Here is a 26125-nt window from a genome sequence, read left to right on the forward strand (position 1 = left end):
TAAACTTGGGCTCCTTGAAGTTTACAGACAATAGTGGCACGGCCATATGGATGTTAAAGGATTCCCACATGTTCGCGTCGGTCACGTGGAGATTTCTCCTTAAAGTGAAGGGAGCTGAAGCGATGGGGAACTAAATCCTCCTGAATGTTACTGAAAATGATCAGTTTGTGCAAAATTCATCCATTTACGGACTTTCCCTCATGCTGAGTGCAGCCTGAGAACAAATACGAGACAGAAATTATGAAAGGGAGATGCTGAGATCAAGGTTTGTGGGTCTGAAATTATCTAAAATGAGGAAAGGAAGTTGAAAAATGACCAAAAAAGTTCATTTTCAAAGCAAAAATTTTTTTTTTTATTAACAAGAACAGGCCTGGAAAAAAGATAACTTCCTCCATTAACTTCAGAACGCGTCTCAGGTCATCACTGGCACGTTTCATCCAAAGTGGGTACCAGGGAACTCCCACACACACACACACACACACACACACACGCACACACACACTCAATTGGTTAGATCACTGCTTCACCTGTTTTAGATTTGCAGCAGCAGCTCGGGCAGGGCCATGCTCATAATGTAACATTAACTCTCCTTCCTGTTCCATACAAAAAAAAATTTAAGCATAATCCCAGAAGTGAAGTAAAAATACAGCGTGCTGCCGGCCAAGTGCAGCTCCTGGTCACACACACACACACACACACACACACACACACACATACACACACACACACACGGCAGTGGCGGATCGTTTACCCTGAAAAACCACGGTGAGGTAACGACTCCAGTTAGCTTTTACAAGCTCCGACTGCTCCAGCAGTGACCGGAGCACCGGTGACAGTGAGGTGGATGTCACTTAGGAAAAAGTCTGGAGCAGAGCCGCAGAGCCGCTTCTGATTTTCAACTCGGCATTAAAAGGAAAAAAAAATCTATTTATTTACCGATAATGTAAATGTGAATTATCACAATATATGAAAGGATCCAGCAGAAGACGTCACTGAACGGAGACTTTATTTCAAATTGAAGAACAATTCCAGACAGTCTGAAGATGTTAATTTTATTTTCTTGACATCTTTACAGTCACGTTTAGATTCTAATTAACATAACGTCATAAAAATGAAGAAACAGCAACATGATATGAACTAATAACCTTCACTACGATCACAGTCTGACTCCTGTGTTTGTATGTGTACAGCTGCAGGTCCGTCGCAGACTACAGGCGCTCAGGTTCGTAGCTTCAATCCAGATGTTTGAGTCGGTCCAGTTCGTAGGATGACGAGCGACCACGTTTTCAGTCGCATGGTTCAGGCGGGAATTGGTCTGGGTCTCCCGGGTCCTCACCTCTTGGCCTTCTTCTCCCTCATGATCTTCTTGCTCTCCTCTCTCCGCCGCTTGTTGACGGGGTTCCGCGGGTCGTAGATCTCAAAAGTGTCTTCGTCCTGCATGTTGGCGTCCTTGACTTTCCTGGTCTGCTCGTCGAACTGCAGAACGTGACCCAGCCTGAACAGGAGGGAGTTGGGAAAACACAGTGAATCTCTGGAGATCTGACACCAACAGACCAGTTCCTTCTGTTGCTATTAAGCTGTTATTATGCAAAAAAGGATAAAAAACACTGTGCTGAAATCAACTGTATAACTGAATAAGTGATCGGGAGGCTTCAGTTTAAGGCTGATGTTTTCGCTTTGTCTTCTGTAATATTTGCAGCAAGTATAATCAGATCAATTAGTGAATCATCAGAAAAATTAACCTTCTGCCATTTTTCCACTGTCAATTCTTTAAACAACTTGTAGGACTTAGTAAATGTAACGTGATACATTTAGTTATAATCTGTTTAATGTTAGTTTCTGGGCACTAATTTGCTATTCTTTTTACACACACCTAAAAATATGCTAATTGCAGTGTTTGTCGCTGCTGACACTCCAATCTGTGATGGGTTGAATCATATAGGAATGACTCGACCAAGACAAGCCTTCTGCTCATACAAAAAACAGGTTTTATGGTCTTTAACCAAGCCGTAAACATCGGGACACTTTCTGAAAGATTAAATCCGCACAGTCATCAATTTGAAAGGCCTGAGCATTAAAATGAATCGCTTATTGTAAAAATTAATTGAGTCAGAATAAAGTTATATGACATTGTAAGTTAGTATATGCTTTATGTGAGAACACTTTGAGGCGCCGGGCTGGGGGACGGAAGTCCCTCAGAATGTCTGCATTAAACATCGCTGCTCTAACTGTTAATATAGAAGCTGTAAAAAAAAAAAATGTCGCTGATGTCTTTGACATCAGGCCCCCGAATTTCTCCGTAGTTTAAAGATTTCTGTGAAAACGCTTGAATCCCCAGAGACGAGACGCCCATGTGTCTTTCATTTCCCCGGTCGGTTTCTGCCCCCCTCCCCAAAAGACAGATTAAAGAATCAGGACATTCCTCACAGGAGATATCAGCGTCAGACACTTCCCAGGATAAACCTCCACTAAGGCTTCTTCAGCCGCTGCTGGAGGGGTGTGTGTGTGCGTGCGTGTGTGTGTGTTATCAGCAAATCTTGTCAACAAAGCAGGAGCAGGCGACGCATCACAAACTATCTCTCCGCCACGCTGCTGTCTCAGAGCTGCAGCCGCAGTCATGCAGGTCTCAGAAACAGATACCAGAGTGCAGCAGGGAGGAAGCATTCCAATAACTGTAAAGTTTGCATCGTTTAATAATAATACTGTGCATTCATAAGATTCACACATGTTTACGTAGAAATTTCAGAACCTGTGCAGCAATTCTCGTATAATTCATCTCCATAACCAAAAGTTTGTATGAAGTTCATGTACTTAATACATCAAGACAGGTTTTTTTTTTATATATATGGTTGCTGTTTAAAAGTAATACCAAACATTTCTTACAATTTCTTACAACACATGATCAAAAACCTTTTTCCACGCACACACATTATTCTCACCACGGAGAAAACCAGAGCCTTAAAATTGCTTTCGAATATGTTTCCCTGGGGTCAGTGTTTATTTTCTTCAACCCAAATTCCTTTAATTGTGATCCATTCATTTGGGATGAAGTCAGTCTCAATGTTGGGAAGACACATGCGCTGTAAAAGTGCAATACATTTTCATCTTAATCTGGGGAGAAACAGAATGAGAAAAAAAAAAAAACAGGTAAAGCTGAAATGTCTGGGAAAAAAAAAAAAAAAAAACTTCAGCCCTCTGGATGCACTGTAGACGAAGGACATAATCATTAATAAAACTACATTTTTAAACTGTACCTGGATAAAAGGGGGTTTAAAGATGCTCCTTTCTGGAGTCACCACAGCTGATGGCGGGATCTCCAAGTTTGATTCAACACAAGTTTTACGCTGGACAGTTGGTTGAAGGCCTTGCTCAGTGGTGACTGCTTAGCATTGGGATTTGAACCAGTTCTGGCTCTGGTTCGACACATGCCTCCCTAACCTTAATGTCCGCGAACGTCTGCTTCGGCAACAATAATCCCTCTCATCAGTTCCCGTCGTGCCGGTGTATCTGCCGCTGCCTGCAGACTCTCTGCTGCGCTCTGAGTCGTATTCTGTGTGCGATCGTCTGCCTGCTGTGAGCGGCCTGTGGTGTGTCTGCTCCTGTCTGTGGCCGAGTGTACAGCGCGGGGGTATGTTGACGTGAGTGTGTGTGTGTGTGTGTACGCTTGGCTCTCTCCCCCGTGTTCATTTGAAATCGGCAGGAGTTGTGACAGCTCATCTAGAATGTCATGGCTAGACTCTGGCAGACCCGGAGGACCCCTGCTGTGCGAGCACGCCGCCTCTGGTAATTTGTCTAGCAGCCTCGGCGATGACAGCCCCGCCGGTTGTTTCGGCCGAGCGTCTCCGGAACGTGATGCGGAGACCCGGCTTATCAAAACCGCTCCTGCGCCGCCGTGACGCGGGTCCACAGGAGCCTCTGCTACGTTTATTTTTTTTCCTGCGCTCAAATACGGGGCTGGGGGGGATAAGGAGTACAGGAGGGACGACGGGCTTTTAGCAATGACTCAGAGTTTATGTGTGTGAGGAGGAGGAGGAGGAGGGGGAGGAGGAGGAGTCGAAATCCGTAGACACAGACACAGATGGAATAGTTTACCTCCTCTGGCCCAGACTTGACTTCCAGTGTCTGACCTGTTGTAACCCACATTCTGTTCGTGGCGCTCTGAGAGTGGCACAGACTTCCCACTGCTGTTTTTTTAGGACCGCCACGCTTCTGCCGCCGCCCCTCCCTCCCTCCATACCTGGCGGGGGCACCACAGCGAGGTGTCGAGGCTCCGAACGCCAGCCAAGGCCTCTCTCAAATTCATTAGGGCCCCCACACACAGACACACACACACACATCGCAGACAGACTACACTTCAAGGGGGCTTCTCGAGACTAATAGCAACTACAGATTTTGTTATTCTAAATCTCATACATACACATACGGACACTTTGCTGAAATTCGGACACATGGTATTCATTTCAGAGCCTCGCTCCACGTCGTTAGGCTTTGAGATCTTTGGTGAAAAACAGAATAAGAGAGGAAAACACAGCGTCAGGCCTGATTTCCTGATGGCCAATCTGGTTGCGGTGGGTTCAAAATCCCAACTTGACTCACACACATGAATATGACTTGAACTTTCGCACACATTTATCAGAACCCTGAAGGAATCTTTGGACCTAAAAGAGATCAGGTTCATAGATTTCGACCAATATTGTTAGAATGACTGTTTTTAAAATCTCACTGACCATCCTTTGTCATCATCCTCTGCGAGCTCCTCCACATCCTCCTCCTCCGGACCCTCGGTGATGGCCGACGACAGCTTGGACTTGAAGCGGTCGAGCAGAGCCATCGTCTGATATTGGAGAGAAACACACAGGTTAATGTAGAGAATCACTCGCAGAAAGGTTTTGTTTTCAATATCAATGAATCTCCCCAATGTCAAAAAACGGAGCCAAAAAATACATTTTTCATTTATTTTATATACTGCAGAAAACAAGATACCTGCTGCTCTCTGTTTGAACCTTTCTTCAGTTTCTGCTTCCTGAGCTCTTCGTACTTCTTCCGGCCCTCCAGATATTCAGCCACGGCTTCGCTGGACGGCTTCTTATCTTCTGGTGGGAGAAAACAAAAATCAGATGTTACAACAAACTGCTTTTAAAGAGTTCACAATATTCAGTAAACGTTTCACTAAATATGCTCAACGGAAAAGAAAGATAACACAACCAGTAAAGTAAATTCGAGCCATCCCTCCACATTTAAACAGCAATCAGAAACTTCCTCGCCACCGGATTCTATAGAGTTTATCCAAATCACAGAAATATAATGAAATACAATTCAAACTGTATGAATATTACTTAACAGCATTCAAAAATGTTTTGATTTTAAAAAGAAACTCAACTGAGCCAAAAAAAAAAGGTAAATATATTCTATGTTGTAGATCTTTTAAAGATACATTTACAGCTACGAAGGTAAGATTTCATACAGGTGACACGTCTGCAGCTCCTCAGACAGATTTCTCATGGAAAAAAAACCACACTCACACTTTTTCTTGGAAAAACACGGCACACCATCGTAAACACATTTTTTCTCCCCCCCTGCCCGGTGCTCAGGTTTTCTGTTACCGGCCCCTGACGGATGAGCGGTCAGAAAATGAGCAGAGCATGATCAGAGGGAAAACGTAAAAGGAAGCGACGCCTGTCAAGCTGTGACAGTTGCTGCTGTGCATGATCTGAGAACACTGCGATAAGAAGAGGTGAAAACACGAGGCCGGCTCCTCGTCTCGGACGGAGCTGCCCTGCCTGAATGCCTCGCCGCCGCGAACCTTCACTAAGATGTAGCGCGGCGGTGGCCCGACCCAGTAGCCTCTCATTTGATCTTGCTCACAGGTGACCTACATTATGTAAATGATTGCTGCGAGACAGGAGTGACCTATTTCATTCTTAGAAGGTAAACAAGCGTGTGTGTGAAGAACCAAGAAAGTAACCTCGCCTCCACTGTGCGGAGTTTGCATGTTCTCTGAGCCCATGTGGGTTTTTTTTTTTCTGTTCCCGTCAATGATCATCACTGGCTCACTCAGATGACGTATTGACGAGTTCAGAATATGACAGGAATATGAAAACTGAAGCAGACTTCTGCAACAAGTGACTGAGTCTGTGTGAGTAAAGTCACGGCTTCACGGCAACGCGGGCTACATTTTTCCATGAAACTGTCTTTTCCCCGCAGGGCGTGTGAGACGTTCCCTGGCGGTGAAGTGGTGAATGCGGGGGACAATCGGCGCGCTGACATCGCCGCGTCTCACGCGGTTAATGCGCTTCTGTAAACCTCCGGGCGCAGACGCCGCGGGCTGTGAAGTCACCGGGAGGCAGACAGTGAGCGCAGTCTGTCGGGCCGCTGGAGCGCTTTCTTTCCACAACAAAATGTGATGTCACACTCTCACACACTCACTCTCGCGCACTCACACACACACGGCATCACCTCGCTGGCCAAGCGTTGCCACCTCTGACTGGACGCTCTGACACATTCGGCTGCACCAAATACATGATGTAACAGTGAAAACACTGCTCGTCCACCGGCCGTCCTTCAGGTCAGAGCTGGATTAAAACCTACTGGTAATGCTTGTTTGTTTATAGAGCCATTTATCAGGGGCAGTGAAGTCTCTGGGACGTCACTGTAGACCGATAACAGGTCCGCAGATGCGAAAACATGAAACAGAGGGGGGTGGAATTAAAGCTACGGACACAGAAAAGCCTGCTGAAAAGATACTTACGCAGAGAAGGGAGATTCCGCCAAGAAAAATAAAACTCACGGATTTCAGACAGAACTCTTGGACAGTCCTTTTTTGTTCACCCCGTAGTCCATCTGTCATTCTGTTCACAGCGAATCGATCACAAATCTACACCAAGCCAATCCCTGTGTCTTTCAGTTTTAAAAGTCATCCAGCATTTTCACAGGAAATTGAAGGACTTGAGTGGGTGAGCAGATTCAAAATGGCATCAAGGTTCGAGAAAGGTGAATTAGTTGAATTCATCAACAGAACTGGATGGAAGTAATTAAGTTTTTGTCTAAATCAACACAAACAAACACAACAGTGTTTATGCAAGTTACTATTCTCTGAATCTATTAAAATGAAAATGTTTGTTCTTACTATTCAAATAATTGCATTTCCAATTAAACACACTGGAAGGGAGCAAACAACTCCACAAAGCAGAGTCTCCACAGTTCATCCTGTTTGCAGTTTTACTGCTCTGCATCTATCTATCATTACTGCTTACATTGAGACTGTACGTCATAACAGATGAAAATGCTCAGATCCGATGGAAAAGTAAGTAGAATTTGCATGTTCTTCGTGTGTGTGGTGAGTGTTTTGAGGGGTTAATTGGCAAGTCTGAATTTTCTTCACCCATACTGTGCCAGGATTAGATACAGCAAACTATAACCCTAAGTTGAATAAAAACTGTGTGAAAACTGGACGAATTAAAGGAATACTCCAAAGATTTTGGACCCACGTCCTTTCCCTATCATTGACAAAGTGAGACAAGCTCATAAATACCTCTTTTGTGTCTGTGTGTCCAGTGGCTGGATCCCAGCTGTTAGCATTGTAGTTAGCTTAGCTCAATTGCTGGAGGTGAATAGGAGACAGAGCCGGACTGACGAAAGTGGACAAAATACTCCTTACAGTGGTCCAGGGGACGGCGTTTTAGCATGTGAAGTAAATCCGAATGGTTAAAAAACATTTTTAAAGACGCGTTTTCTTTTCAACCTGTTAAAGTGACGTTCTGATACACAGATCTGCACAAACACAGTGCTCCGCAGAAGGACATACTGGCGCTTCTACTGCTGTGCTCTGGTATATATCCTTCCGCGGAGCACTGCGCATGCGCAGGTCTGTGTGTATCAAGACATTATTTTAACGGATTGAAAATAAAACACGTCTTTTAAAATGTTTAATAACCATTTGGATTTACTTCACGTGCTAATACGCCGCCCCCTGGACCACTGGAAGGAGGATATGTCCACTTTCGTCAGTCCGGCTCTGACTCCTATTGACTTCCAGCAATTGAGCTAAGCTAACCACGATGTTAACAGCTGGGATTAAGCCACTGGACGCACAGACACAAAAGTATTTATGAGCTTATCTCACTTTGTCAATGATAGGGAAAGGACGTGGGTCCAAAATCTTCGGAGTATTCCTTTAAGTGTTTTGTATTGCTTATAGTGTTTTTTTTTTCTGTTTCACATCTCTATCACCACTGCAAATTAGGCAATAACAGATTGATCTTGTTTATCCAACCTATGATTAATATTTAAATCTACAGTTCCTCTTGCATGAAATATGTTTTGTTTTTGTCATTGAATTTGCTGCCTGTGAGGAAAAAAAAGCAAAAAAAAAAAAACAGGTTCACTTCAGGAGAAAATGTAAGTCAGCGACTAAACGATTCAGTCCCACGGGGCGTTCGGGCGGGCAGTTACTTAAGAAAACCATGCAATTACACCCGTTTCTCCGGGCTTTTAACCTGCGAAAACTCCAAATACTCGGCAATCGCTGGAATTTCCAATCACGGCCCTGGAAATCCAAGTGCCCCACTTTCGCTGACTTCCCTTGGTGTCAGTAAGGAAGAGAGCTAGAGGGGCAACCTCTCTCCCATTGATTTATGAGACCGGCAAGTGATCTCCCTCCACCCCCTCCCCACCCCAGTCACCTCTGCTGCTCTGCCTCCCCCCCCCTGCAGCCAGTGACATGCTGGATGCTGACTGATGATGCCCCGGAGGTCCTGAGCCAGCAGCGCACATCACCTTTCTCCAGCTGTTGTCACTAACTACTATCCTCAAGTTTTGATGGTCTTTTGTAAAACTACATTCCTCCCATCTCCTGTCACCTGAGCTCTCCGGGGCTACAAATCAAGCCGCCGATGTTGTAGCAACCGCGGGATGTTGTGGATGACAAAACGCCCCCCCCCCCCCCCCCCCCCCCCCCCCTGCCCCCTTTTCCACGGGATAAAAGCTTCCCCTTCTTTCGGTTAAACAATCAACAGCCCTTGAGGAGAAGTCGGAGCAGCACGGCGCCAAGCTGTGAGGCAACGTTACGGCTGGACATCAATCAAAAAGCAACATCAGAAATGGTTTTGTCAGCTCCGGCTTATGAAAACACCCCAGCAGCGTCCCGCAGAAAACAGCTGAACGGGACAGATGATATACCGAGCAGACCAAATAACATGTTAATCTCAATCACAATAATTGGCATTTCGAATATCCCTCCGCCGAAACACGTCCTTTAAATCCACGACGTGACTGACAAGTGTAATAAAACACGACGAGCACGCACGCCCGCACACACAATCATGGGATGAGGACTGGTTGCCACATCATTTGGGGCGCGTATTGAATGGACAGCGGTTTTCAGAATGGCTCTCTTATTTTTGGCTCGCCCGAGCCGCGGCCATGCCAAGGAAGAGAAGCTACGAGAACGCGCCATAATTCATGTGTGATGAAAACTGACGCGGCGACTCTGATGAACTGTAGGATGTGTGTTCGCAGAAAAGAGACAGTTTGCTCTCCCTCCCCCAATCAGATGTAATGCCGTGCAGCTGGCGGGTTAACAAGGGAACGATAGAGAATCACAAATCAGTGAGATTGGCGTCTAAATTATCAGCATATTTTAGACAATAGAGGGGTAGAGTGTAAGCTAAATTATTTTCTGAAGCTACAATTTACTCTTAAGCGTCTCACATGCAGACTTCAGGCTATAATTTTCTGGCTTTGCCCATCCGCACTGCATGGTTCATAAAAACACTGGCATGATTTGTGTAAATAGCAATATCCTGGACTTGTTCACATGCTGTAACAGGCTTTACGTTGCTAGCATACAGCAGCTATAAACAACAACGCCATAAACAGCGACTAACCAATTTAATCATCAGTCTTTTTTCAGGTTTGGTGTTATTTTAAATGAAGTGCAGGTTTAGCACTATTTGCCAGGCGCTCTGGGACATTTTTGAGCAATGAATCATCTATGTTTTGAAAAAGACTATGGTATGCACAGTTTAAAACATTATTTTTTACCATTTGATAGAAATAAAAATTGCCTAAAAACTGCTGCTTAAAAAGTCACTTTGAGCCAGGAGAACAACTTTTTTTTTCTTTTAATGTTGACATTTAGACCAGATTTGTTGCATTTTGATTTGTGCAACACAAGACTGAACATTCTCAAAGATGACAAAATATGCTAGAATATGCTGAATTAAAAACAAAAAATGTATGTATAGAGAAAAAAAGCCCAATCCAACTTGCAGGCAGACAAAAAAAAAAAAAATACAAAGAGCCACAATTCATGTACTCCATTACGTGTTTATGCTCTCCTATAAATAAAGCACATAGAAATATAGAGTGGAGGCTTTCCGATATTATCGAGGCCCAACACCCTTGAAACCACCTGATTCAACATTATCACAATACTTAAGCACGTCAGGATAAAACTTTTTTGCAATCCTAAACGTTTTGCTAAATGCTGAGTGTTGCTGGAATATAAAGGCTGATTTACTATGTTTTTTTCCAGCAGAGAAAGAAAAACTTTCAGACTACTCCTCTTTAATTAAGCCATTTCTAATGCAGTAAAGCGGGACTGTCTGGCCAACACTGTGGTAAAAAGCTGTCATAAATTCTATTTGAAAGGGAAAATTTAAAGCATATTATTAAGCATCAATACTCGGTGTCTGTGTATCAATATAATATTGAGACATTAAAAAAAAAACACTTAGAGGCTAAGTTGTATTGATTTCTCCCACCACTCAAATATCTGCATTCAATCTTTCAAAGCCGGGACAATTAGCTGATGGATCAATTTTCAGAATGGAATGAAATCAATCAACCAATTTGTTTGGTAGCAGCATTTTAAATAATAATATTTACAGCTCTTTGTCAGGCATTTTGAGACTAAAGTGAATATATAGATGACTTTGCACTGTTGGAGACAAATACCTGAAGAATTTGCTTTTAAACAGGATCTAAATAAGTTGTGAAATAATTAAAATAACCAACTTATTAAAGAAGATAAATGGATGATTGCTTCAGAATGGAGAGAACAGAAGCTGTCAGATCTACTGTGTTTGACTTGAAGATTGCAAGCTAATGCGACATCTTCATCAGGCTGGGAAAACTAAGTGTGTATGTCTTTAACAAGTTACACTCCTGGGGCCAGAATACTGGCTTTAATGGCAGTTGCAGTCTACGGTTTCAACCACCTCAGATGGACAGGAAGATGAACGGTCGTGTTGATATCGGTTGTTGTGGCTTTAAAATCTGTGCTGTTCTGGAAGTGTCCGGAATTCCACATTACGCCAAACGTCTACCACGGACAGCGACTCGATGGAAACACACAGAAACAAACAAACTGATATCAGTGGGGGTGAAAAGCAAATAAACAAGTTTGTGGGATTCCTAAAAATAGGCTATATATGGTTATATACGGCGTACAGGATGAAGGTACCACAAATATAACTGCATAAGAGCAATCCACATTTCATGTTGAAACAGAAATGTTTGGAACCGTCGCCATACACACAGAAACACTGTGGTTTTTTTTTGCATGCCAGGTCATTAGTTTCACTGGTTTTTGAAAAGTGGTTTCCAGAGACTCGTATTATCGCTGTCGCGTAAACAAACAGCCACACAGTGCAATGACAGTTTACCATTTTCACTTCACTTTCAAATCAGTCGGTTTTTTGGGGTCTGAAAGCTGTGAACCTGTTTACCTTGAGGGGTCAAAATGAAGGGCACAATTTCGCATACGTTCAAGGATTATTGTTAGTTACCTTGCTGCGATGGTTGTATTTAGGAGCAATGCATTATGTCAGTAAGTGGGCACCCATTCGTGCGTGTGTGAGTGTGTGTGTCTTATTGCTGCGCAGGTGTTCCAAGATTCGAGCAGATCTCCGCCTCCCCTGCAGTGGCCGCTCGCCCATGACATCTACCAATTCCATCTAATGGAATGAACTTTCGCTTCCAACAAAGAGGTGTGATGAGGAGCTCTGAAAAGAAAGTCCCTGCCTCTGGCTAAGCTGCCAGTGAAGCATAAAGCCGAGGTCCCTGGCAGGATTCGAATACCTTCGTAAGATAAAGGAGGACCTCGGGCCAGCTGCCACTCGGCACAACAATGCAGAGCTGTTACTGACTCCAACCCGGAGAATATAACTCGATCTTTTCAAGACCTTTTACTTGAATGTTGATGGAAACGGCTTAACTCTGTGCAGACATCAGAGGAGTGGAGAGAGTCTGTGCTAAAAAAAAAAAAAAAAAACACAAAAACCATCGAGTGCTTGTGGAGACAAAAGCAGTGTTTGAGCAACAGAAGCTCATTATGGTTCTCTGTAAATTTGGGATGTTGGTGAACCCCACAGTGAGGCTGGAGCCCCCCCCTGCAAACTATATAGCTTTGTTGCACAACACACACGTATGCACGCACAACCTCGGGCTGACCTCAGTGGCTTTTAAAATATTCAAAAATGCATTTCAACATCAGCAAAAATCTGCAGATTTGAGGGCATTATGACAGACTGCAGTGTGGTGAGGACCCGGGGGGATTTTAACAGAGGCGCTTGAAGCCAAACGCTCCAAACTAACAAACACACAAAAGGCTTGATGCACAACTCTGGCGGCCGCCGAACAATTTTTACCCGTGCAATTTTCAGAACGCTTTAACGCAAAAATGCAGACCCTTGAGGGTAAAAACAAATAGAAGTCTGCAACTAATTGACAAAATCAGAGGGTTGCCTCTCTTACTGTCCATTAGCAGAGAATGCAGCTCGGACCACCCTCCTAGCTCCTCGGTTCACACTTAGAGCTCGAGCAGTGAAGGAACACTTTTTAAAACATCATTAAAAAGGCACCTAGTTGTGGTGAGGTACAGTATATCATCAACCGGCAGTAAATTTACAGTATAATGAGCACCACACGTTCACGAGGAGGGGGAACAAAAACTGTACAAATACCTTCCTTGACTTCTTCTGCTGCAGGTTTAGAAACTTCTTCTTTCCTTTGCTTTATGGCCTGCAGCTCCTTCTTTAGCTGCCGTGCTTCTTTCCGTAGCTCCTCACTGCGAACAGAAAATACTGAGGGTGAAGAAAACGAACTCAACGTACGTCTACGAAAATGCTGATTATGATTACCATCAATTACCAAATCACAGAATATCAAGAGATGACCAAAGGAGGTCCCAAATAATCGCCAGCAAGTCCAACATCAAAGGTCACACCTGCGGCATTATGATGGCCAACAGGTTCGAAGTGCTCGTGACCAGCCGCCTTGAGAAAACCTCTCAGCGGATGACGGAGGCAGGCCAAGGCACATCCGGGCCTCCTTGGCTCACAGCGGCGTCCCTGCTGGCAGGTGGCCCGCCGCCCGGCTCATACAAGGCCGGCAGCGCCGATTATCGTTCCCTTTCATATGACTGAGGCTGCTGCCAGTTGCACAGCAGATATGTTACGTTAGGAAATGATAATATTTTCGCACGGCCTGACAGCTCTGTTTTCCTCCCGTTCACTCGCGGAGCCACAAAGCACAGGTAAGCTGCAGTCTGGGCCCCCGGCCTAGAAGCACGAGCGCTATCTCCAGACCAAACAATGGCTGCTTTCGTTTCTTACATCTGCTTCTCTAGACTGACATTCGTTTATATCCTTTTCTTTCTCTTTATCTGCAACTTGGGCTTTTCTGTTTAAAGCTGATGTTGGTTTGTTTAATTCCCTGACATTATCAGTCGCGAAGCGCCGGGGCATCAGACCGAGCGGTCTTTCAGCCGTAAGTGCCTTTTGCAAATGTTAACAGCTGTGTCTGAGTGGAAGTAACGGTTCTTCCCTGGTTCTTCTGAGGATACACATCAGGAATCAGTCAGACATGCAGTTGCAAAGTCGTCTATGTTCCCGAGGAAAAAATTGTTGCAGCTGAATCCAGACTGAACTGCGGAGAGGTGATGGCAGAGCCAGACTCAGTGTGTGTGTGTGTGTGTGTGAGGAAGTCGCCTGCTCGGTTCTGTCTAGAAGCAATGACAACAGCTTTTTTTTGTTTTTTTTGTTTTTGTTTTTTTTTAAACACACATTTCCATGCAGAGCTTTGTAATGCGACGCAGATGTGAACAACCATAGGTGGGCAGAATAACACAATAATTTGAAGGCTGCAGCTACCAGTCGAGGCCCCACAAGATGAAGCGGCGAGACCTGAAAGATCTGGCGAAGCTGCACACAAGAAAAAGCCGAAAAACGAAAATGGATATGCATGTAAACTAAACATAACCACTTTTATGTTCGGTTTCAAAAATATGTAATTACTGCGGTAGGTGGTCAAAATAACAGGAACGCCGAGTCCGTGCTCAAAGCTGTCTTTGTAATTTTCTGCGTGCCAGTCAAGAAAGAGATGGGAGATGAGCAGAACGGCTAAAGATCTGTCCACATCGATACCCGCGCAAGCTTTAGGCCATGACTTAATGAATGAAAATTACAGGTGAAAATAAATAGACTTCATTAGGTTGGAAGATGTACAGAAAAAGTCAAAATCAAAACCTTTTTTTTTTCAAGGAATGCCCGGTCCTTCATCTCTGTGACAGGGCTGTCTCCTCCACTGATGGACCTACTAACATATTCTGACTGGTTATTTGATCTTTATGTGTAATAATCTGCGGAGTTCCCCTTTATTAGCGCTCCTAGGGTAACAGAAAGCAATTTAATGTGAGGGCTGACACGCTAAAAAGAAAAACAGAGATAACAGCTAGATACCAGGAAAGAAGAAGAAAAAAGTCTCTGTGATTGTAGTATTTATTGTGGGAACGTGTGTTTTAACACAATTAAAAAGTCAAGTACCAATCATGACTTAAGGCTCTAACATCATCCAGGTCACCAAGAGGTTTTTTTTCCTCACACTTCAATTCTCCCAGCACTTTGGACTGACTGATCATTTTCTGCCTGCCTTGACACGCTGCCATCCAGAAAACAAGAGCCGTATTCAAGGCAACAAGCCGAACAATCAGCCCCACAGCTGGGGGGGGGGGCAATAAAGAGAAAAGGGCCGGAGAGGATAGGAAAACCCCCCAATAACGTCTGCCGAGACACGCCTTGGGGGCTTGGCGAACTCCTCCTGAGACCCTCACGACGCCAGCGCCACAAATTATATCGGTTCTACACACTCCTGACTGGATTTATTAAAGCAAACATGCTTCACGTTTCATTTGCTTTCACCTGGTGATTTCCACAGCGTCACAAAGCGCTCGGTCTCATTTTCAGAAACATTTGTGATTCGATTTCTGCTACGCATTACGTAACACTATGATATTTCAAGTCTCAGTGGCGAAAATGTGCATTAATACTAGTATTTTAACCATTTGACCAAAAGATAAAAGTGCAAACGTCTGTAATGCCTTTAAGACACAATATGTGACAAAACTTTCATAAACTCTACAATAATCCAGTGTATTGATTGTGTTCTTATAGATGTAAATAAAAAAAAACAGAAACGGAAAGTTACTTGTGCTTATCAACAAAGACGTGCTGCAAGAAATAAATAATTCCAACTCCAGTTGCATTCCTCGCCTGATTCTTTAAAGGTCTCTGGTGTTTTTGCTGCACTGAGACCTTAATCGAACCTCAGCAGAAGCCGTTCGGCGGTTCGTTCGTTTCTTGCCTCCCAAAGATCGGGTGGCCACAAATGAACCGCACTCGCAGAGCAGTCGTGCAGACCTTCTTCTAATCTACCGAACCTGCCAAGTATGAACACATCGCCGGGTCATAACCTGCCGTCGTAATTACACACAAAATGTTCTATTTTCTCTGCGACCCTGCTCAGGATAAAGAGGGAGTCGAAGATGAGTGGATGGATAATGTTCTGTTATCAAAATATGCGCTCTGCCTAATTGTCGGGACCCTTCACGCCGCCGCGTCTGCTCAGTTTCCGCTGCAGAAATTACAGCAGCGTCTCTGCTGTGTCTCAACTGTCGCCTCGTCTCGGCTGAGTTTCAACTCCGGGAATGGCTCGAACGCAGAAACGTTTCTGATGAGCTTCAGCTACAAAAAAAGGGGGGGGGGGAGTCCAATCAACAAAAGGCCTCAGCAGAGCTTCAGCTACAAAGGTTTCTCTTCAGAAAGATTTCTGCTGATTTTTAGATGCAGAAACAAAAGACCAAGTTCCAGCTGAAGCAAATGTCTTCTCAGACGTGTCTTTTTAGTGTTTCAGCTACAGAAATCAAATAGCAGTAACTTTATCAGTTTCACCTGCAGCGACGACTCAGATGGGGCAAGAGGTGTGTTTTCTTCTTGTAACTATCTGTTCCACTTTTTTTTTTCTTTTTTTTTTGGCAAGAACTGGAAAGAAGAACTTCTCTCTCTGCCCCCTGCTCCTTATATTCAATGGGGGTTTTCATTGTGCCAAGAGTAGAGAGGACACAGAGTCCAATCAGAGATCTGAGAGCCACTCATCTGTTGTCTGCTGTTGCCAGACAAACAGAACCAAACTGGCAACGCTAAATGCATTTCGATTCCGCCTATAGTGCTACTTTGCAGGCCGAGTCTCTTCGCAGGCTGCCAGCTACTGTCGCCCGTTCAGAAAATTCAAAAAATGTGAAAACCAGAGAGCTGCGGATGATTAACTTTTCATAAAGAAAGCATATGAAGTGATTGGCAGAAAACCAAGAACTCCCTCATGATTCAAAACCTTGCGTTTAATACTTCAGAGTCTGGCAGGAGTCTGAGGCTGACACAGGAATTCGACAACCTTAAAAATAGTACGGTGATGACTGTATGGTTCATCAAAAATTCGAGAGTTTTCCAAAATGTACAAGCAGGCATACTTGCCTTTTTTGGATCTCTTTGTACTTTCGTCCAGCCTTCAAAATAGTTTAAAAAGGGGAATTACGGCCACAGCATGATTGCAACAAGTCGAATGAATGTTTAAAAGGAGAATTTAACACCCAAGTCTTAGTGTAAGTACACCGCGGGGATGGCAGCGGCGGCGTTTCGCTGCGATAGTGGATTCAATCCAGGCTAACGACTGAACAAGTGATGTGGATGAATGTGCAAGAATAACAAGATGGCTGGGTGAGCGCCCCTCGGGGGGGCACTCCACGGCTTGGGCCGGAGCCAAGAACTGTGAGCCGGAGTGGAGGAGTCCAACCTCAACACAGGAATTTGCATGACTTTGCAGAGTGATCTAGGCTAACACATTACCCCCCCGGAGCCGGCCAAGGTCCCTCTTTTGGACCGCTTCATCTGCCCTCATGACCACTGACTGGATCAGAAATCTCCAACCCAACAAAATGTAACATTTCAAAAGAAGACAGCACGGATTTATCAACAAATACTTATTGTCGAGCTTCGTTTTTAAAAGAATTTCAACATAAAATATTATTTTTCATCAATTCCATTAGCTGTGAATGACAAAAAAAGAAAACACACTTTTAAATATATAAACTACTTTAAAATCAGCTACATAGCTGAACAAATTATAGAGGTAGATGTTGACTAGGCGAGCTAAAAAATGTCCAAATTGAAAGGGGGCTATGGAGGAAAGCTCAATAGATTGCTAAATAAATGAATAGGCAGTTAAATAGCTATATATCCATCCATCCATCTAGATAATAAAAGTGCTATCAACTGGCGATGTTGTAAAAGGAGCTATGAATATAAGACTGATGAATTTAATTGACTCGTGTCATTTTGAGGAGTTAAAAGCGGCTGAAGCTCACTACATTGCTGAACTGGACTTTTAAGCCATGACAAAAAAAAAAAGACATTTTTGAGTGCATGAGGTACATTTATTCACCAAGTTTCCATTCCTCTTAAATATTGTGGTCTTTAGAGAGTAGAAGACACAGTCAACGTGCACGACTGTTGACATTGATGGCAATCCAAGTGGTGCATGGCCGTTTTTTTTGTTTTTTTTTTTCTTTTCCCCGGCTTACTTTAAATTCACTTTCAAGTTTCCCCTCCTCGTCCCAGATATGTATTGCTGTCTGGAACTGTTTCCAACGAGCGAGTGCCCCATACGGAGCAGACATGCTACAGTGGGCCAGAGATGTGTAAACGGGGCAGTTCCAAAACATACACCATCCCGCTGCCAAGAACTGGATTATCTCAAGCACTTTTTTTTTTCCCTTCTTTTTCTTTTTTTTCCCCTGCACAAACGCAGCGCCGAGCGCTTTCTTGATCCCTGCAACCTTTCCCCGAGAAGGCGCCGGGCTATGACCGATGACAAGAGACAGGTGCAGCCAATTAATACGCAGTGACACACCGTCTGGGGTACGGCCGCTTGGTCGGGATAATTAGTGTCTGATGTCCCGTTCAAGTTGCGCCGCACAAAATGAAAAGATGTTTGAAAGGTGGAAAGAGAAACACAGGCAAAGCGTGGCAGAGCACCAAAACCCCCCCGAGACGGTGAGATCGAGAATCATCGCAGGGACAAGGGGTCGATTAAACAATTCGCTGAGTGGCAAAAAAAAAAAATAAAAAAAAAATGAAACAGCAGCAGCTTTTATAATAATTGTTTATCATCAGAAATAAATAAAGTTTGATTTATTGGTGGATTTACAGCCATAGATCAGCGAAAAACCCTAACAGCTTCTCTAATGTGGAGAGTGTGTGAAACATTTAATGAAAATACTTCAGGCTGAGGAATTTGTGGTGAGATTCTATAGACTAAACAACGAAAATAAGTGAAATATGCAAAACATTAGCTTTTAAAGAAAACAAAAAAAAAAAAAAACTGGCATCTTGGCTTTGGGAGGAAGCAGTGACTGTTTCTTCACTTTAAAAGACACGAAAACCAAAGTTTGACACTACAGCAACGGAAACCGAGAGCAGCTTATTACAGTAATTCAACTAAAAGTTACAAGGTCAGAATTTTAAAGGTCTAAAATAATCAGCTGTTTTTGTTTGACATGATATAAAGGTCAAATATCTTTCTGTCCTGTTCCCTGTGCTGATTATCAGCATTAGAAGGTTAATATTACACTGAACTCTTGTTTGAACTCTAAATCATTCTTCCTGACGGCAGCGTGAAACATGTCCCTCTGTAACATTAACATTAGCCTGCATAAGTGTGACAAACAATGAAATTACAACCTTAAATAAACATCAGGTAAGAGGCTTCTGCTCCTGTCTGCATGTTGGTAATCATCTCTTTTTACTGTCTTTAGTATATAATCTGGGCATAAGTGTTCAAAGAAAAGGATTCCTAAAGCATCTCCCTCCTACATTCCGGGCCTTTGATCAACACTGAGCTCAAACACATATAATTATTCGGCAAATAAAGAAATTGCAATAAGAAGCCGTTGTAAATATGCACACACGAGCCTATTAAAGTCATTTACCTGCATTAATAAATAAAGTTTCTAAACACTAAAAGTGATACAGATAGCAGGAAGTGCAGTTCTATCTCCATCTCCAGACTACAGTGGTTAGCAGGAGCAGCAGCGGGAGCCAGGATCTGCGAGCAGAGCGGCTCACACTGCGTCCCAGCAGCCATATGGAAGCGTTTTGCTTCTCCAGTCATGCCCCGTCGGGTTTAACAAAAGTGGCGACTACCACATACACTGCTTTTTGGGATTTCATTCACTAGTGTCTTTTATAAAGCGCAAACCCCCCCCCTCTCTCCCCTCCTCCTCCTCCTCCTCTTCCTCTCCTCCTTTTAAAAGAGGCCTACTTCAAACGGAGCAAAATCATACTTGATCAATCGCGGCGTGAATAAAAGGGAGCGTCAAACCGCGCAGAAAAGATTCGCCGCAATTGCAGAACACGTCAAATCTCACAGCAAGTTCAGACAGACGCAGCGAAAATTGGATCTCTTTTTGATCGATTGTGACTCATCCTCAGATTTAAACACGGGCTCGTTCCAGGTACAGTGCACAATCGCTTGGCAAACTTTCTCACTCCCGAGAACGAGAACAAGCCCCAGCGTTTCGCAGTTACGGGATGTTGCAGCAGAAGATCATCGGCTGCTGGACAGCATCAAAAGACTGATGCGAAAACTCTTCCGTGGTGGCATAGTCTGGCACAATTTTAAAAAGGAAATACGGCTTTTCAAGATTTACTGCCAAGCAGCACAGGCACTACAAACAATAATATACCAAACATACATTTCCGTTCTGTGCTGCTGTGTTTACCGCCGATCCTAAATGAATTAAAAGACACGAGGATGAGGAAAAGTCCCGCATTAGTCTGAGAAAAAAGTACTGTTTTTGACATCCTGGCTGCTTCTTTCCCAGGTGATGAGATAGCAGCTGGGGCTCCTCCTTTCGCCGAGTGTAGCTGGAAGCCCACAGCAGAGCTCGCCATGCAACAATGCCCCCTTTGTCCCGGGCGAACACTGTACCTACCGGCAGGCCCTCTGATTCCCTGCCAAGACAAACCACTGTGTTGGGTTACAGTTCTTGTAGCAAAACAAGCTGCGCTTGTGTTTAATACACTACTGTCTGCCTGCTGTCAGTCAGAGTACACACACACATGCACGCACACGCGCTCACACACACACACACACACACACACACAGCGCCTTGTCCCATAAGCACTAATGAGAGAAGGGTATGTTGATTATGTGTGTTGAGGGCTACCTGTTAAGAGGACGTGGAGCGGAGATAACCGGCGGAGCCGCAGGCTTCAAAGGGAGATGAAAGATAAATCACCCTCTTGTTCCCCTCAGCTCATTTTCACGCTAATGTTGTCTCACACACACCTCCACCTTCCACTCTCACCTTCGCTCACACACACACGTTGGCTCGGGCCGACGCACTGTTTGCATCAACCCCGGCTCAGCAGGTAAGTAATTTGCTTTGCGTGCCAAGATCGGGCCCACGGACGCTGGTCCGGCGAGCCGCGGCTCAGATTCACGGGTGCGAGCGTGAAAGTGAGGGGACGCGTTTGGAAACCGAGCCCGAAGAAACGCGGGTGACATTTTGGAGACGACAGGCGAAAGCCAAGAGAGCCACTGAAACGACACTGTATTTATTCATTCAGCCATTCCCTCCAGACACCTCACCCAAGTTAAAGTCGCAGGGTGCTGGGTACAACAAACAAGTCTGTCTTCATTGTAATCCCACCCCCCACAATCGTCGTATTATTTTCAATTATGAGCCTAAATTCAGTTTTCTTTGTGGAGCGGGGTCACAGAGTGGTGTAGTGGTTAGCACTGTCGCCTCACAGTCAAAACAGTCCTGGTTAGAGTCCAGGCGAGGGGGATTTTCCTGTGCAGTTTGCACGTTCTTCCCGTGTGTGGGTTTCTTTGCAAAGAGTTTAATTTCACTTCATCATTTGGCAATTAGATCGAGCCAAAATATGTTGTCATGATTCGTGTTTTATATCTGCGATCTTCTAATATATGCCTAATAATTTGTTTTGCTGCTAATGAGGGCCGACTTTTAACCCGTGCGTTTCTCGTCAAACATTTTCCGAGATGACTGCTCAAAAGAGTGACACACTGAGTCTTGTGTCTTGAATCCGACTGAACTCCGGCCGTGGAATCCTTCACAGTGCATCACTTTGTACATCAAAGCACTTCATTGATCACAATCTCTTCAGAAAAGCCCCCAGATGAAAGACTGTTTATGGGGGATTTGCTGCAGCGGAGAGTCAGTAATTAATACAAGGTAATGATTGTTTTCAGTGTGCGTGGACCTCCGGGACGTCTCAATATTTTACCAGCTCACTCTGCCTCTCCTGGAGCGACTAAAATCAGTCAAGGGAACATTTTAGAGACATTGAGCTTGTTAGAGCCAGTTTATGTATTTTATTTTCTTGAAATGTGGTGAGATTTTGTTGTTTTGGTCAGCATGTCTGTGCCTTCAGCTCCTCCATGGCTGCTCTGATTCATCAGATTGTGAATAAATCCTGATGATACACAGATTTTTGGTTTTCATTTCTTGTTCCTCTGTCCAACTTGTAAGAACAAAGCCTCCGAGCATCATTTTTCCTCACATTCTGTTCTTTTCTTCACAATTTAAACTGAATGGGAGTATAGGTGGGTGACAGTCCAGAAGTAATCTACTTTTATCACATTTGACAATGAGTGAAATATTTTTGGGTTACTTTTACATATTTTTTTTCTCTTTTTTTTTTTTTTTTTTTTAGCAATTTGTTTAAATCTTTAAGGTTACAGAATAAAACATCAATCAAACAAACAACTGCGTGGATTGTTTAAAAGCACCTTTCCATGCAGGTCTAATTACAAGGGTTTGGTCCTCTTTAATTTGAATTTATGAGACAATAAGCTTTAAATTAGTACTGTTATAAATAGAAGAGACACAAAAGATGACTTGTGAGGCAGGCTTTGAGAAAACATGGTGAGAAGGCTCCCCCTTTGGATCAAGATGGTGCATTACAACAGAGAGTCTTCAGTTGGTGTCAGAGCAGAGAGACGGTCCAGATTTGTTTCTGGGCAGAGAATTTCTAGCTTTTATTTCCATTATGTGCCGATGTGTTCCCTCCCTGGATCCTCCATTAACTTTGCGACGAATGGCTGAAATTTTCCGTCGCTGTTTGTTTGTGGTTAATGTTATTCTGGGGTTGAAAATAAAGCTTTCAGTTTATCTTTCATCAAACACATGGTTAACATAATGCTGATGCCTGTTAGATTATTTACTGACTGTATATTGATGAAAATGTGTGCGCGTGTGTGCACGTGGACTTTTATGTTGTAGTTGTAGAAGATTAACAGACGATTTCACTTTAACAGGGAAAGACATAAAACATTTTGTGGACTCCAGTTCTCTTTCTATCAACTGAGGAAGTCACGATCTGACACGTTTTCAAAATCCTGAATGTAAAAATTCATCATGGGAGGGTGTGCAGCTTTTTAAACTTTACTGTAATGAAACAGGAACATGTGCAAAGTGTACAACAGTGTCCCTCCAGGACTACAAACTCAAAATAAGATATGTGAACTGAAAAAATATATATTGTCAAACTATCAGAGCAGTTGTAGAAGAAAGATAAAATTTTCTTCTCAAGCTGAAGACATGCAGAAAGGAAGAGTTCCTACCTGCGGCTGCTCTTCTTCCCTCGCTCCTCCTCACCGGGCTCCGCCGCTCTCTCTGCTCCTTTCTCCTTTTTTAGCTTTTTACCGATGAGCTCCCTCATCTTCTCTCTCTTATCGGAGTCGTAGTCTTCATCGGCGTCGCCCTCACCATCGCTGTCGGCTTCGTCATCCGACTGGAAAAACACATTCAAAGCCTTCAATCAGAGAAATGTGACAAGAGGAACGATTCACAGCTTTAATCCCCGCAATCTGTCTGACTACTGACCTCGTCTGCGCCTCCAGACGCTCCTTTCTTCTTTTTCCTTTGAAGGTAAAATAAATGCGTTCACTCTTGAGAAGAAGCATAAAGGTCACTTTAAGATGTTGCTCATACTTATCAACCGCTGGAACCGAGCTCAGTCTGGGGTCGTCTTTCAGCAGATCGTGGCTGCTTTTGCTCTTTCCTTTAAATGTCTGGAAACAGACGTTATCACACATTATTTTACATATGCTCTTTGTAGCTGGGATGAGTGACTGAAATTACAAACGCTGAGAGGAAAAGTCATGAGGGTCTCTTGTATGAGATGTTTTAGAGTTCAGTACCTGACTGACTTGAGTCGCCACCTCCTCTTCCTCTTCTGCCTCTTCCCCGAATGATAACAGGCTGAAATTCCTAAGAAAACGAATAATAGAAAACAAAAACAACTATAACTCACAACTATAGACACATTTAAAGAATATTACCCTCTATAAAGACATTAACTGAACTATGGTTCATTTGATGTCTGCATGACTGTCAAAAATGTGTAATAGGTGGGTGCTTCACTTTATTGTAAGCCACATACCGATTAAAAACATAATGATGAGACCAAAGTGACACAAACTAAAAATACTGAACAGAGTAAGAAAGGAACTGAAAAACAAATGGCAAAGCGAAACTCAAAAAACTAAGGAGTTACATACAAAGATCCTCTTCAAAATTGAAATCTTACTTTGTGGCTTTGGATTGTGATTTCTTCGCCTCCTCTTTGTCTTTTTCCTTTTTGGATTTTTTTGTTTCACGAGGTTCAATGTCGTCAAAAGGACAATGAAGCACCTGGACGGCACACAAAGTGGATCAGCCATAAAAACATTAATGATAAAATATCAAGACAATCAATTGTGGTTTTATATTAATTTATCAATAGAGCAAATACCTCAGCAGTTCTTATCTTGTGGGGTTTCAAGGGTCTTTCATCATGATCACATTCCACTTCTGCTAATCGGAGCATGTTATACACAGTGTCTCCTGTGACCTGCAATGAACATGGTTGTCACAAGCACAAACATTCATTTTGAAGCTGCAGAACATTGTACACTGATGGTTTATTCAAGCACTTCACTCAACTGCCCCTTGAAAAACTTGTCTGTCTTGTAAATAATACATATGTTTAGTCCAACCTTGCCAAATATTGTGTGTTTGTTGTTGAGCTCATCTGCACGGCCCAAGGTGAAGAAAAATTGACTTCCGTTATCGTGAGGCCCGGCATTCGCCATGGCGACCAGACCTCTCCGAATGAAGCGCAATCTGGAGTGAAACTCATCCTGAAAGTTTGAGAAAGGCACAAGTTGAAGTGGGAGAGGTTTTCCTGTAGGTAGACTAGACACTGCTGTTTCTATCTCCTCAAAGTTCGGAATTCTTTAAATCCTGAGAGCGTCCACATTTCACATAAAGAATAATGAATAAAATGAGTTGACTGGATAGACCTTGAATGGCCGGCCGTAGATGGACTCTCCACCCTCCCCTGTTCCAGTGGGATCTCCACCCTGAATGATGAACTCTGGCACCACTCTGTGGAAAATTGTGCCATCATAGTAACCTAAAACAGAAAGAAAAATTAATAAAATAAATATTTAAGATTTTTATTTACAGGAAAATTCATGACAATTGATTTGACATTTCAAAATTCCAAAAGGTATGGTGGTAAAGAAAATGTGATTTTGACTATTCCTCCATTTATACCTCTCTCTGACTCAACAGAGGTGACACATTTATGTATTTCCTATACAGTTTTTATTCCTTATTAATGCACTGTTTTTTCCAGCGCACCAACCAGAATAGCTTCTTCTATACACCAGTTCATGTTCAAGTGGTGCTACCACAGCAATGGCATTTGTTGAATTGCTGTTACTCTATAAATAGCTGGGTTTTTTTTTTATTCTACTTAATTCCACTACATTTTATATTATAATGCAGCCGTTATTCCATTGCAATCCTACCTTCCATGCAGAGCTGAACGAAGTTCCTGCATGCTTTAGGAGCTTCCTTGGACCAAAGCTCAATGTCAATCTCACCTGCTGAGGTTTTTAGCAGGACCTTAGGAAAAGATCAGAAGTTGAATCACAAAATATGAGGTTCCAAAAGAAGTGTTATATCCTGCATTTGCAAAAAGCCAAATACGCTGATCAGGTAACACAGAGGCTTCATACGACTCGATTAACGTTTGAACAATCAAAATTATTTCAAAGCCCAACTTAGTTGAAGGAATTTAGAGTGCATGCATAAGAAACCCACAGCTAATCTTCAAGTAAAATGTTTAAAAAGGGAAAAGTGGGGCTCACCTTTCCATTAGTTGGAGGCTCTTGAATATAAATATTACTCATTGTGCTTCAACGCCTGTAGTTTAGTTGAGGCAAATAAAGCAAATCCTAATCTTTCCGATCCCCCTAAAAAATACAGCACGCAGATCGGATGTGCTTGTTATTGTAGCCTGTTTCAAAAATGATACTTCTTTTCAATCTCTCCTCTCTCCAGCCATGTCGCTACGCATGTGAGTCTGTTGTTTACTTCGGAGAACACGGGGGGTCCAGAATGTTCGCAGTAAACATTTTTATTTATTTTTTTCAATTTTAAACACATTTTTTGATAAATGCTTGTAAATAATGTTAATAATTTAACTTTCGATATATATGTGACCCTGATAGATGCTTAGTGACATACAAATTCTACACATTAATTTAAACTTCCCTAAAAAACAGTTTTGGTTTACTCCACGTGTTCTGTGAAAACGGTCCCCCGGAAACAGATGAGACGAGACAAAAGAAAAAACACTGCCTTTAAAGTCAGTAAATAATATACAACGTGGAGATATAAAACTATTTTAAAAATAATGTGCAGATTTTAAAC

At 43.2% G+C, this 26125-nt stretch overlaps 1 protein-coding gene across 2 annotated transcripts; it reads right to left on the bottom strand.

The window, feature by feature from the left end:
* Positions 1–989: 989 nt before the first annotated feature.
* Positions 990–25767, bottom strand: cwc27 (CWC27 spliceosome associated cyclophilin). 2 transcript variants are annotated; one of them, XM_030085276.1, is made up of 14 exons: positions 25561–25767; positions 25219–25315; positions 24706–24818; positions 24400–24543; positions 24156–24254; positions 23952–24055; positions 23563–23632; positions 23354–23433; positions 23246–23282; positions 22984–23153; positions 12966–13069; positions 4984–5090; positions 4728–4834; positions 990–1495 (listed from the first exon to the last, which is right to left on the bottom strand). In XM_030085276.1, the coding sequence occupies exons 1-14, from the start codon at positions 25600–25602 to the stop codon at positions 1333–1335; spliced, it is 1437 nt and encodes a 478-aa protein (XP_029941136.1). In that variant the 5' UTR covers positions 25603–25767; the 3' UTR covers positions 990–1332. The 2 variants fall into 2 exon arrangements, with proteins under 2 accessions (XP_029941136.1, XP_029941135.1); XM_030085275.1 differs by having other exon boundaries at positions 4984–5093.
* Positions 25768–26125: the final 358 nt, after the last annotated feature.

This window comes from Salarias fasciatus, assembly GCF_902148845.1.
Source record: "Salarias fasciatus chromosome 7 unlocalized genomic scaffold, fSalaFa1.1 super_scaffold_4, whole genome shotgun sequence".
In the NCBI taxonomy this organism is placed as follows: Eukaryota; Metazoa; Chordata; class Actinopteri; order Blenniiformes; family Blenniidae; genus Salarias; species Salarias fasciatus.